General features: G+C 43.1%; 1 protein-coding gene across 11 annotated transcripts in view; it reads left to right on the top strand.

Moving 5' to 3' along the window:
- PRRC2C (proline rich coiled-coil 2C) overlaps positions 1–14281 on the top strand; it is a 194983-nt gene that overhangs the window by 104581 nt on the left and 76121 nt on the right. For all 11 annotated transcript variants that reach the window (XM_089516032.1, XM_089516035.1, XM_089516025.1 and 8 more), the window contains 3 exons: positions 7388–7724; positions 8406–8491; positions 9101–9286. In XM_089516032.1, the coding sequence (XP_089372158.1) occupies positions 7388–7724; positions 8406–8491; positions 9101–9286 (609 nt within the window). The remainder of the gene's footprint in view (positions 1–7387; positions 7725–8405; positions 8492–9100; positions 9287–14281) is intronic.

Here is a 14281-nt window from a genome sequence, read left to right as displayed (position 1 = left end):
ACAGAGAAGGCTGAATGTCTCCCAAAACTTCAGTTCCCAGAATTCCCTAGCATTGAGCCAGGGCAGTTAAAGTGGTCTCAAACTAAATTATTTCGGCAGTGTGTTTTGGATCCGTGTCTGCATATCTACAGTTAGCATAGTATGTAATCATTAATAATCATTAATCATTTCACCAACCTATTGAAATATATTTGTTTTCTATATATACACTATATTACATATAATACACTGTATTATATACAGCAATGGATATCAGTCTTGTTTAAGGGGATGAAAGCAAAGAGCTTGTGAGGTCCTGATTGATTTATTGGTGTTGCTGTTGTTTTTCTTTTATTGTTGTGTAGTTAATTGCACCATCTGCCATTGGGAAAATGGAATAAAAACATACTAAATATTCCTATTTACAAGATTGTTGGGCTCATAGTTGATACAGTAATTGATTCTGAAATCTTCCATTATATATTGTGAAAAGGAGAGTCAATAACAAGATAGATAGGAATGTATTTACATGAATAGCAGGATGGATACATGGAAATACATTAGGAACAAGATTGACAGAACCAGATAGTGTTGGCCCTTCATTTTTGCAGGTTTAATATTTGTGGGTTTGATTATTCATGCGATTATCTGCAGCATGGCTGGGAAGGGTGCACGTGTGCTCCTCCTCCTCCCTGCCAGGCTTTTCCCCAGGAGGGAGGGAGCAGCCAGGAAAGGTGTGCACACACCCCTCCCACTTCCCCATTTATTTATTTATTTATTTATTTATTTATTTATTTATTTATTTATGGTATTTATATCCTGCCCTTCAGCCCTAAAAGCTTCCCTTAGCCAGTCAAAGCATGGGAGAGAAAAGGAGCACACAAACACACACGCCTCCTGCTTTTCCCTACATGTTTGCAGTTTTTCCACTTTCGTGGGGGTCTTTCACCTCAACCCCTGAAAATGTGGCAGGCAGACTGTAATTATGTTACCACAGTATTCATAGGCCAAGGCCAGAATATGTTTGTAGCTACTAAGGGCCTGAATAGACTACTTCGGGTCACTTTGGAGGTATGCTGTTTAAATGATGCATGCATCCTAAGAGGCTGGATGCTGTGCCGAAGCCATGCTCCAGTCCTAAGGACTGGAGTGCAGCTTTGGCACAGCATCCAGCCTCTTAGGATGCATGCATCATTTAAACAGCATACCTCCAAAGTGACCTGAAGCAGCTTTATTTTGGCCTGTCTGTTCGGGCCCTACGTGTGCTCAAGGTACTACATCTATTAATCACTCTATACATCCTTAGAACATTTGCACAGTAGCAGATTAGAAATGTAATACAGGGAGCCCGTGCTATCACCTGGGGTTTGGTTCTGGGGCCCCTCATGGATAGAAAGATCCATGGATGCTCACGTCCCATTATATACAATGGGGTAGTGAAATATAACATGGCAAAATCAAGATTTGCTTTTTGGAATTGGTATTCTTTTGAAATATTTTCAAGCACTAGATGGTTGTCTAGTATACTCTCTTGACACTTTTGGTCCTGCAGTCCTTGATGCATTGGTCTTAACATTCCTCTCAGTATCATCATGACCCATATAAACATTATGAGGGCAGAGCATGGTATGGTGTTATGGTTGGACTTCTTCCTACTGTATGGAGTCTCCATACTACTATTATATCATATACAGGAACCCTTAGTTCAGAAATCCAGGCTTCAGTAGAGAAAACACAAAAAAACTTTATTCAGGAAACAGTACATGCTCTCCATAGATGTATGTTGTCTAAACTAAAAAGCCAGCATTAGCTAAGCCTAGTTAAAGCATTCACAAATTCATATATTTAGCAGGTTACATTGGGGTGAAGCAGACTGGTTGCTTGGAGTGGCCTCTGATTAGTCCAGCCATGATTGCCCTGCAATTGGCTGGGGACCGCTATGACCAGATGGCCCACTCTGAAAGCAGGCACTACTAACACACTACTATATGTCCCACCATTTAGCAAGAGTAGTGTGTACTACTTTGTAGGCCAGCAAATAATAAGCCAAGTGAATCTATGTCCATTAAATCCAACTCTCCAAACCATGGCATTCATGCTGAAGGATTCAGTTTTTAAAATCCAAACCTATCAGCTAAAGAGTCTCCTTCAGCACTGGTTGTCAATTGCGGCCCAGATTCTCCAGGCAGATGCTGTCTGGCCCTTTGTTGTCCTGAGGCTGTGGATGGCCAAGGCATTGGATCTGCAAGTTAAGCGAGCAGAGCCTTCCATAATGGACCCAGTTTTCCATTGTGTCCAGTACCTTTACTTCTTTATTTCCTTCAAGTCATTAGGAAGACCTGTACAATGCCCATGCCCCACTGACCTCGAAGAAAATAAGAGGGGCACACAAGGTAGTAGAAACTGGATCAGAGTGGTTTTCCACCATCTGAAGCTTAACTCAGTTATTCTATATATGGCCCAGTCTAGAGCTTCACAGGAACTCCACTTGACTCCTGCAGACAGAAAGGGAAAGAAACTCAGTGCATGAAGATCCAAATTTTATTCAGTTGCTGCCCTGTTATTCTGTATTTTTCATTACAGAGCTTGTATTTGAGCATACGAACAGCTCCTCTGGAGAAAAGTAACATCAGATTACTTCAGTTGAAACTGCTTTTCTTCTTGCTATTATTTCAGCTAGGAGAGCTTGTTAACTGAGTGCTCTGTTCTGACACCCTTGCCTAGTTTCCTCCACAGAACAAGGTGACCTTGTCCCTCTTCTCACTTGTCTCTCTGTGTGTTTTCTTCTTGGCACATTTATGAAACAATACCCCACACACTTCCATGCCAACACCCTTTGAAGATGCCAGCCACAGATACAGGCGAAATGTCAGGAAAAAATTCTTCCAGCACATGGCCACATAGCCCCGAAAACCCACAGAAAACTGTGGACGCCGGCCATGAAAGCCTTGGTGGACTTCACGTTCAACAAAACGCTGTTTATTTTCATTTTTTAAAAATCCTATTTTGGACCTAAAATGGCCATTGGGTGCCTACAAAAAGGCAAAATACCTACATTGACTACACATTGTTACTAATTCATGTGGCATTAATTTTTTGTTATTATTTTAATATATACATAAGAACAAAAACATCAGAAAAAGAGAAAACAAGAGAAAAATGAACAAATTTACCATAACAAAAACAAAACATGATTCAGTCAGTAAATTGCCATACTCAGCATAAATTTAAAAGAGATAAAAATTGAAACCAGAATCATCACACTATAAGATAAAAAGAACAGGTCTTATGGGTTATATGTATTATAATTAGTTTCTCTTTATGTTCTTTTGTCCCCTGGTTCAGTTAAGATACCTTTCCAGAATTTTAAGTGATGTTTTGATGGATGACTCATTGAATGTTCTTTAATTAAATAAATAAAGGGAAACTCAGAATTCATCAAAATTGTCCATATGTTTTTCACCCTTCACATATTTTGATTTACTTGACAACTTTTCTAATACAGCTGTTGTCAAAATTCTATTTAGTTGGTTAGAATTATCATAGAATCATAGAGTTGGAAGAGACCACACCATCCAGTCCGACCCCCCTGTCATGCAGGAACTCTCAGTCAAATCATACCCAACAGATGGCCATCCAGCCTCTATTTAAAGACCTCCAAGGAGGGAGACTCCGCCACTCTCAGAACACACTTCCTCGGAGAGTGGTCTCCCTCCTTGTGGAAGTAACCACAAGAGCCATCCAGACTAGCCTCCTGCCATTCAGGAATACATAATCAAAGCACTCCTGAAAATGGCTATCCAGCCTCTGTTTAAAAACTTCCAAAGAAAGAGACTCCACTACTCTCCAAGGCATCATATTCGACTGTCAAACAGCTCTTACTGTCAGGAAGCTCTAATTGCTGTTTAGAAGGAATCTTTTCCATTAGTTTGAACCCATTGATCCATACCCTAGTCTCTGGAGCAGCAGCAAACAAGCTTGCTCCATCCTCAACATGACGTCCCATCAGCTATATTTAAGCATGGCTATCATGCTGCCCTTTAACCTTCTTTTCTGCAGGGTAAACATACCCAGCTCCCCAACCTCGCCTCATAGGGCTTGGTTTCCAGACCTTTCACCATTTTGGTCATCCTCCTCAAGATACTATTGCAGAAATCAAGTGACCTGAGAGACGTCTCAGAGTAGGAAAATGAGTTTCTTTATTGCAAAGTAACAGCAGGTGGACTCAGCCAGAAATAAAAAAAAAAGCTGCCAAGCTCTGAGCTAAAAAAACCTGAACATTTTTATAGCAATTCTCCCTCCCCTTCTCCAGTTGGTTAACTTAGGGCCCAAACAGACAGGCCAAAATAAAGCTGCTTTGGGTCACTTTGGAGGTATGCTGTTTAAATGACACACACATTTTAAGAAGCCAGAAGCTGCGCCAAAGCTGTGCTCTAGCTCTTAGAACTTGAGCATGTTTTTGGCGCAGCTTCTGGCCTCTTAGGGCGCATGCAGCATAACTCCAAAGTGACCCAAAGCAGCTTTATTTTGGCCTGTCTGTTCAGGCCCCAAGGTTCACAATGTTCAGCAAGCAAATTGTTTACAGTATGTTATGGAACAAAGGAGATGTGTAATGTTTATAGAACAGAAAGTGATATCACAGAGTACAAGAGTACACTGTTTCGAGCACTACTGATGGAAGATAGCCAGAAAGGGAACTTATTATTATTATTATTATTATTATTATTATTAGTAATAGTAGTAGTAGTATTGCATCTATAAGGTCTCATGTGACTATCTAGTCTGACCCCACATAGTAATGCCAAAAGTACATTTTTACAGCTCAACACACACATACAAGCATTTGGCTACTTCAGTACACTCCAGCTTATCTACATCTTTCTTGAATTTTGGTACCCAGAACTGAACACAGTATTCCAGGTGAGGTCTGACCAAAGCAAAATAGAATTGTACTGTTACTTCCTTCAGTCTAAATACTATACCCTTGCTGATGCAGCCTACAGTTGCGTTGGCTTTCTTAGCTTCCACATCACATTGCTAAATCATGTTCAACCTGTTGTCCACTAAGACTCCTAGATCCGTTTCACCTGGACTACTATCAAACCAGGTGTCACTCATCCAGTGTCTGCATTAAATTATTACTGCCCAAATGTAGCATCCTACATTTCTCCCTCTTGAAATTCATTTTATTCGTTTTGGCCCATCTTTCTAATCTGTAAGGTCATTTTGAATTCTGATACTGTCCTCTAGAGGGTATTAGCTACCCCTCCTAATTTACACTGAATAAATGGATTTATAGGCACGTTACAGACGTGCACAAAGTATGCGCTCTGAGCGTACTAGGGTTATGCAAGAGTGTGCTAGGGTTAGGAAGCGATGTCACTTCCACATGCCCCTAACTGTAGCATGCGCGGAGCATGCACAAAATGGCGTCACCCGTTCCACACGGGGGGGGCCATGACTACATCACAACCGCGCCGTCTCCAAACAGTGGTGTGGAAGTGACGTAGTGGAGCCGTGCAAGGGCGCCTGGGGTGCCCTTTCCGCAGCCCCGGAAGGAGCTCCGTTTCGGAGCTCCTTCCACGATTTGCATCACTGGCGCAGCCTCTCCACTGCTGCGCCAGCGACGCAAACTGCTGTCGGGTGTTCTTGGGGCATGAAGCCCCAAGGACACCCCCTTTCCAGGCTGCAGGGAAGCAGCCTTTTGCCGCTTCCCCGCGGCCTGGAAAGCAGCGGATTGGGGCCTCAGAGGCTGCCACTGTGGCAGCTTAGGCCCCGATCCGGCGGGGAAAGGGCTGGTTACAGGCGCGCCCCAAACTGGCGGTCTGTAACCCGCCATATTTTCCCACCTTTGGGCAATTTTAGCACTAGCTGCACCAAGAAGACCAGAAATAGAAATCCATGTGATCCCATCGACCTGAACATGCATTTATGAAAATCCCACTCTTGGTGAAATCTCTGATCAAATATCCAGCAGCTGCAGCTACCTTAGATGATTTCTCAGTCAGTGTTCTGTTGAATGAGATCTGCAAAGCAGCAACATGGTCTATCCTGTCTTCCTTTACCAAGCACAGTGTTCTGTTGGATGAGATCTGCAAAGCAGCAACATGGTCTATCCCAGTGATGGCGAACCTATCGCACGTTCCAGAGGTGGCACTCTGAGCCCTCTCTGTGGGCACACGCTCAAGTCACTCCAGCACAGAGTTCACAAGTTTGTTACTAGAAAGAAAGAGGAATGTGGCACTTTGTGATAAATAAGTGGGGTTTGGGTTGCAATTTGGGCACTCGGTCTGAAAAAGGTTCGCCATCACTGGTCTATCCTATCTCCCTTTACCAAGCACTGGATTTGCATTAAATTAGCTACAATGGAGTCTATCATTGGGAGCTGTTTTACAGCAGGATTTTCCTATGTTGTTTGTACAAAATTTCTTCTGAGAATGAGGTATTGGTAACTTAAAGAGACATCTATACCTTTCTAATAGCAGTGACATTGTGGACATTTTTCCCTAGTGCAGTGTACATCCAACTCATTCTTACCTGTCTTTCTTACTTACAATCTGACCATAGTTTCTCTATGCTTCTAAGTAATTTCTGCTGTCATATGGTAAGAACAGGAGGAGAAACCAGTTGTCATGAAGAAAGTTTAAGATCCCATGTCTAGCTTGTCTGGCAATCACTCTTGATGCATATGTGGACGGCTCTTTTTCCATGTCCACAATGGATCCTCATGCTAAACAACCAGTGTCCCATTCTTTAAATAGTTTCTGTCAACAACCATACACACACATTTATGTTATGATTTTTCTTTTTAAAAAAATCTTGGGCAACAATGTTATGTTTTGTAATTGTTGGAAACTGTTTTTAGGGACCTTTGGATTGGGAGCAGATTGGGATCAAATTAATGCACTCTTTCTAGAAAAGTAAGGTAAACTATGCATGATACTCCAGAAATCCTCATCCATTTGGATTAAAAGAATATTTGTATTAAGTGACTTCTGGGATGTTTCTGAAGTTTAGAAGTTTGCAGCTAGCATACAGTGAGGATTTACTCAAAGCATATATACAGTAAGGTGGTAATAGCTTTGTTGGGTTTGAAAATAGGAGTTGTACTTTGTGGCTAGCAGTAGCTAATTTACTGTATTTACATTCCTGTACATAATGCTGGGGACATAGCTCAGTAGTAGAATATATGTTTTGCTTCCCAAGGCCCCATTTTTAATTCCTACTATATCCAGGTTGGGCTATGGAAGAATACCGCTTTGGGGAGCCACTGCTATTCACTGTTGAAGTCTAGCTCTGCTAAGGCAGTTTTTTATATTCTTACAGCAGTGGTACTTGCTTGTGAGTAGAATTCAGGCTGCTAGTGATTACCTTTGAAGTGTATCCTAATCTTCTTTCTTATCCTTAGGTTTGGACAAAAAAGAGTTCAAATGAAAAAGGAAGATGCTCAAATTCTAAGCTACCACCCAGGTTTGCAAAAAAACAACAGCAAGCAGCTGCAGCTGCAGCTGCAGCTGCTCAACAGGTTCAGGCTCAGCCACAAATGCCACTACAGTGTGTATCTCAGATTCCAAGTCCACAAACTACTGTTCAGCCACAAACACAGGCCATCTCTCCAGTGAACAACAGCACAGAATATACTGCAGTAAGCAAAAGTCTGCAAAATACTCCTTCTCATGTAGGAATTGAACTGTGGGATAATAAAGTTCCAGCTACAACAGTTCTTGGTGACATCTCTAAAAAATGTAAGAGTCTTTTGGTTACCTGTCTAGATATATAAAAAATACTTTTCTTAGACTCCGTAGTTAAACTTGGTTTTAAATTTTGGGATGATGCCCTAGAGAATAAGATGTGATGTAAAGTGATAGTCTCTCCAAGAGTGAGGAGCTGTAAACACCCCTCATATGTCAACTAATTCTTCTTTCAAATGTCCTGAGTATTTTTGTTCAGTTTTCCATTTGCCACTTGCCTAATTTTTTTTTTAAATAAATGGCCATTTCTCAAAATACAGTGAGATCTATTTGTTGCTTTGATCTGGGCCTTCAGTGCTACATCCTGAGCAACTCTTGCTTTGATTTCATATTTTCTTGGGCTAATTCAAGGAAGTTGTTCAGAATGTGGGTTCTATTCTGAACTACAATACGGTGTTTATTTGCTCTTCCCACATGTGCCATTCTCTTCAGACTTTGGCTTGTTTGCTTTGTTTCCTGCTGTGTTGAAGGGGCATGGAAAGATGAAGGTGCTGCTGACATGCATTCATTAATTTGTCCTCTATATACAGATAATTGGTTCTCTTTTCCTGTTGCACAAGAATTAGAGACTGTAGCTACTTTGGGCACTTCTGGGTGAGTTAGATATGATTGATTGACATGTGATGCCTTTACTAATAAATGTTCTGATAACCACTTAATTCTCTGCCCTTTCAGTGGGACCCATTAGTCCTCCACAGCCTCCTTCGGTCAGTGCATGGAATAAGCCTTTGACATCATTTGGATCAGCTACATCTGCAGAAGTAAGTAACAGATATAAATCAAACAACAGACATAGCATATTCTTATTTTTCATTTGAAAAGGGTTGGAAAGAGAAAAAATAGAAAAATATGTATCTATTTGGTTTAGCATGGTTGAGCAGCTGCTGGGAGCCCAGCCTCAGAAGATTTATTCCCCAGCATGCAAATGCTGTAGGCATTGTGTTAATATTCAGAAATGTTTGATAGTCACAACAAAGCTAGAAGTTGACTTGGCTCATATTTAGAGCTGCACCTCTCTTCTATGTTTCTTCAGTGGGTGTGAGTGTCATGGTGGAGGTGGTGGCAGCATCACTACAGATGGACTTTATTTGGGCAGGACTGTGCTTGATCTTGCCCCCTATGCTTAGCAGCAGTCTTGTGTAAATCATTTAATAGAGTAATTAATGAGTAATAATCAGTGGCTTAATTATTTGTGACATGTATTTACAAGTGTTACAGCTCCTGATAAGATATGTCTTAAAGACAATGGATAGGAAAGTTCAACTTTAATTTTCTGGTATTATTTGAGCTCCATAAAAATATTTAGGTACAACAGTACAAAACAAAAGGATGCTTAATTTTAAAAGTACAATTCCTGGAATCCTTAATAGGGAACTGCAGCTGGCCAGGACAGTGGAAATGATTTAGGAATAGAAACTATCCAGTTTGGAGCTCCAGCATCTAGTGGAAGTGACAATGAAGTTGGTCCAGTTTCAGAGAAACCCTCTGAGAAGCTTCTTGAACCAAAAGAGCAAAGGCAAAAGCAGCCCCGTGCAGGCCCAATAAAGGCACAGAAGGTAAGTGAAACATCCATCTTTGGTACATTTACAGATTAGTAATGGGGCAACCTCTATACTGTTTATAAAGAAAGACCTTAATGCTTGATGTCATATTTATGCAGAGTTCTCGTTTTTCCATAGTCCTTTTCTGTTTCTGTTGATGATATTTCTATTCAACCAGTCTAGGAAGCTTGTAGTCTTGGTTTTATTTTTTATTCTTCTCTGTTGTGTATCCCCCAGATCCAGACCACAGCTAAGGCATGTAGGTTCTTTTTATACAATATTGCCAAAATCCAACCATTTCTCTCTGCCTCTACTGCCAAGATTCTGGTCCATGCCCTAGTGGTCTCACGTCTTGATTTCTGTAACATCTTCCTGGCTGGGCTTCCTCTTTCTCACCTCCATCCTTTATTTCCCAGTAGATAAGACCCCCACATCCTGTAGTTTGGGTTATGCTCCTCCCACTCACTCCAATAGGCAGGAAGTAACAAAGAGAGACCTTTTGGTGACCCCACGTGGGTGGAGCTAACCCTAGAAGGCCAGTCTTGTCCTGCCTATCACTCCAGTAGGATGTGTTTATTGTTGCTCTGCAACTTCTTCACTACAGCCACTACAGTCCTTTTCCTTCTCTTCGTTTCTCTTGCTGCCTTGGAAGCATGAAGAAAGACTTAATATGGCAAGAGCTCCCAGGATTGAAGAAAGGTCTTGGCTTTGCCAATGACTCTCCCTCTCCTCCAAGCTACCCCTTTCATGGTGTGAGCACAGGAGATTTCTGCAAACAGCTTTGCAGCACGTGGGAGCAGATGGTGAGGGTTATCCCCTCCATGTCCCTGTTTCTCCACATCACCTCTGCCCAGCCCATTTAGGGCCAGGGATCAGTAAAGAAACTGGCCAGAAGTTAAGGAAACTTCCTTTCTCGGCATCTCTGCCTGGCCTGTTTAGGGCCAGGGTTCAGAGGACAGGTCAGCCAAAAAACATGGCAAAGAGTTTCTCTGCATCACCTCTGCCCAGCCTGAAGCAGGGCCAAAATCAGAGAGTCAAGCCAGCCAGAAGACACAGGATCAGGGGTGAGTACCAGGGGCCTCCTCTCTCCAGCCACCAAGGAACCTTTGCCAGATCTAATGCCCTTGCTCAGGGCAGGCATTGCCAGGAGGCTTCTGCCATTGCCACTGCAGGCACTATGCCTAGCATAAGGTTCAGGACTCTGCCAGGAAGGCAGATAGGGGATAAGCTCTTGGTCTCCCCCTTCCTTCTCATCTCTGGCTCCAGTGGCACCCAGGACCCCAACAGTTTTGGGAGATCCTATTGCAGCCTGGGTAACACATGGTAGTGTTGCCAGGGCTCCTGCACATTCCCTTTTGATTCTTATAATGAGATGGTGTGAAAGGAGGAAAATGACTCCTCCTCTGGCATGCACAATGGACATCTTGGCTGCATGGCTTTAAAGGAAGCTAGACTGGGCCCAGCAGAGGCTGAAGCTTCCAGCTCTAAAATGGTCTTTTTTGGCTGCCACAGAGCATCCCACAAAAAGCATAAAATGGCTTCATGTCCTCACCAGAGGGAGCATGGTCTCTGCCAATCACTTCTAAATAGAGGCTGGAGGGCCATCTGTTAGATATGCTTTGATTGAGAGTTCCTGCATGGCAGAATGGGGTTGGACTGGATGGCCCTTGGGGTCTCTTCCAACTCTGTGATTTTCTGAGAGAGCACATGGATACAAATCCTCCTGCATTCCCTCCTCAAAACAAGGGAGGGTGGACACTTGTGGGAAGGATGAGGAGAGAGTTCCATACACCCTCAATGTGTTAGGCTGCCCCAAACTGTGGAGCTCTTGAGGAGAGCAGTTGGGAGCCATGTCCCACACCAGCCCCCTCTGCCCTTCCCAGCTACCTATGCAAGTGGGAAGGGAGTTGAGGAATAAGCCAGCTTCTATAATGCAGCCAGGTTACTATAAAGCCTGTCTGAGATTGAAAGGGCTAAGCTTCTAAACCCCAGCTTGAAGTTGGGGCTGTTTCAAACATAAATAAAAAAACTCCCTGTGAATATCAGTGCTACACTACAGACCATATTCAGCTATCTACCCACATTACGAATGGTCTTCAGTCACTACTAACTTAAGAGCAGTTTCCTCACTGCCTGGAAGAAGCTACTGCCTAGGCAGCCTCCCTTGATAGGTGAAATAAAGGAGGGGAGAGCCCCCACAGCAACAGGGCTGGGGGCTCACATTTACAAGAGATACTGCTTAACTTTTCTGGTGTTCATTTTTTTACTGTTAGTCCATGTGTTTGGAGTCTGCACAATATTTTTTCTTCTTCAGGGTTGCCCTGTTTCTGGTCCTTAGCGCCCCCCCCCCAACCATTTTTATCAGGCCAGAGGAGATGCCTGGAAACTAATTCAGTTGGGGGGGGGGGCTAACCATAAAAGCCACATGATGACTTTTCTTTCCTCCTCAGAGACCTCCATTCCTGCCTCCACTTTGCCTTAGCTGGGACAGCCTAAGACACAAGATGGTTCTAACCTCCCTTGTGCAAACTAGTGTCAGCCTTAGCACTTCTCAATAAGAGCAAAGGGCTTTAACAATACATATTTGTTTAAAGTCTAAAAATCAGGGGGACTCAAGAAAGGAGAAATATACTTCCCTTCTCTGGTCACTCAGTAGATCTGTAAGGCTTACACCATTGAAGATCTTTTTTTAAAAAAACATCTCATATGAGGTGATAGATATACTGGATTAATGTGACCAACCAAGCTCCACACAGGGAATCTCAGTCAGCTAGCCTTAGGAGAGCTGGCTCCCTTCTCCTTCCCTTCTTTCATAGGAGAGATGTCTGTTAAAGGAAAGAAACTTGGAAAAAAAATCTTCTATGAGTTGATTCTCACTAATACAGGGGGTTAAGTAAAATTCTTAATCAGAAACAAGTTTGTTTTTCTTTGACAGATCTTTTTGTGGAGAAACTTCTCCCCTTGAAACTGGATAGCAGAGTATTATCCTTGTCAAGTCCCCTGTTACCATTTCATCACTCCATAATGAGCAGTTCATTCAGCCGGGAGAACCCTCAGCCTTCCTATAGGTTGTTGATAGTCTCCTACATAGAGTTGGATGATTTTTTTAGAGTCTCTAGAGAAGCTCTTCCTCAGATGAAATCAGACATAATTCTGACAACAGACCCTGTTAACACAGAGTGCATTCACGCTTCTGCATGGACTCACCAGTGTCAGTGAGATAAAGGTTAATCCAGTGTCTCTCTTGCCTAACCATGGAAGTAGTCTTATTTTACACAGGTGCGCAGATGTTCCAGTAAAGAACTGCATATTGTTTTGAAATATTAGTTGGTGGTCAGACATTAACATTCCTCTTTCAGAGTGGTAAGTCTTCATTGCTACAAGTTAAATCACCTTCATTGCTATAACCAGTTGACAAGGTGATCAGTGATAGGTTGGAAGCTGGCATAGGTCCACATTGGATCAAGTTCCATTCTGATTGATCACATAATCCACCATAATCCACATTTTAGACAAGTTAAAACTCTGGAGGTTTAACTGGCAATCATTCTTCTCCCCATTGGGATCAGAAGCTTGTGTTTTTCCCTGGACTGACTACTAAGGGGAAAATAGGATTGGGCCATGGAACAAAGGGCACCCATGCCCGACATTACTGATAGTCTCAGGGTGAGCCCAGTCCCTCTCCATCTCTCTATACCAATATTAGTTAAAGTGGCAGTCCCTTGGCCAGATATGCTACTCCTGTTTAACTCCCATAAAACAATATAAAGAATTGCTGTTTCCTCATACCAGATAGCCTGAGAAACACTGCTATAATACATTAGTTAGCATGGAGGTCCTTCAGGACTCCCTGAAGCCCTCAGTCTTCTTATTGAAATTCTTCCAGTAGGACATGAGCAGGGGCCTTAGGCCACCACAGCCATAAACAGACTTCACTTATAACCTCACTGTTGTGACACAGGCAAAGGGCCAGGATGGGATAGTATCCCATCTCCATGGTCAGACTCCTCAGGTGACTTGTTGCTTGCCTTGCTTACACAACACCATTGCTCTTCTGAGATTTATACATGGTCCTGAGGGTGCTGACTGTCTTAGTTCCTAAGGGAGATTTTTCTCTAAACCATTTGCCTGGTTGGGGCCCCTCCTGATTCTGCCCCTTTGGCACATGGGGGGGGGGTCTAAGCCTGGGGTCCTGCTATCACACTAGCAGCTCAATGTTATTACAACTGACTCCATGGCAATTCAGCCAGACCCAGACACCACCCTTAGGGTGAGCTCTAACCTCCTCAGAGGTCAGAATCATTTCCCCCCAGCCTTCTCCTTCATTCTCCCAGACATTGGAAAGAGTTTAAAATATACACCATGCTAGAGACCAAGCCACTCATAGAGGAGAAATAGCTTTTGTTCCTCTGACACCCCTCTTTGTTTCCTTTTAGCCCTGTTCTATGGGCAAGAAAGCATCAGTTTCCATGCCTAGCAGGTGAGCCAGGCACGGCATTACTACCTGCCATAAATCCTTGAGAGGTTACCACCATAAACCAAGTCACCCATGCCAAAGACTACAGGTGCATGAGCACCTCTAGCCATCATAGGTCCTATAGCAAAGACCATCAGGTTGGCCACTTACAAGCCACCATACACACTTGTTAGACATCACTAGCTTGACAGCTTGGCTTGACTGAGGCTTCAGGGTCTTGCAGCGGGTGCTCAAACCTATGTCACTGAAGGGCCAGCACTGCTGACCTTGTTTAGATCGGCTTTGGTAAATCCCAAACTACAGGATGTGGAGGTCTTATCTACTGGGAAAAGGGACATTGGCTCTTACCTGTGATATGTCCATTTCCGTTAGATAAGAGCCCCACATCCTGGCCCACCCTCAGGGATGCTGGCATAGGGAATGGGTCATATCCACATAGTTCTTCCCTATGGGGAGCAAGCTAGATTGCTCACTGCCTGTCTCGGTCGCCGTCCAATTCTCTATAGTTTGATATCCAAATGAATTGTTTATGT

Source organism: Sceloporus occidentalis, unplaced genomic scaffold, assembly GCF_023333645.1.
Source record: "Sceloporus occidentalis isolate IW3139 unplaced genomic scaffold, rSceOcc1.0.p SCAF_3, whole genome shotgun sequence".
Classification (NCBI taxonomy): domain Eukaryota; kingdom Metazoa; phylum Chordata; class Lepidosauria; order Squamata; family Phrynosomatidae; genus Sceloporus; species Sceloporus occidentalis.
This window is presented reverse-complemented; position numbering and strand designations above follow the sequence as displayed.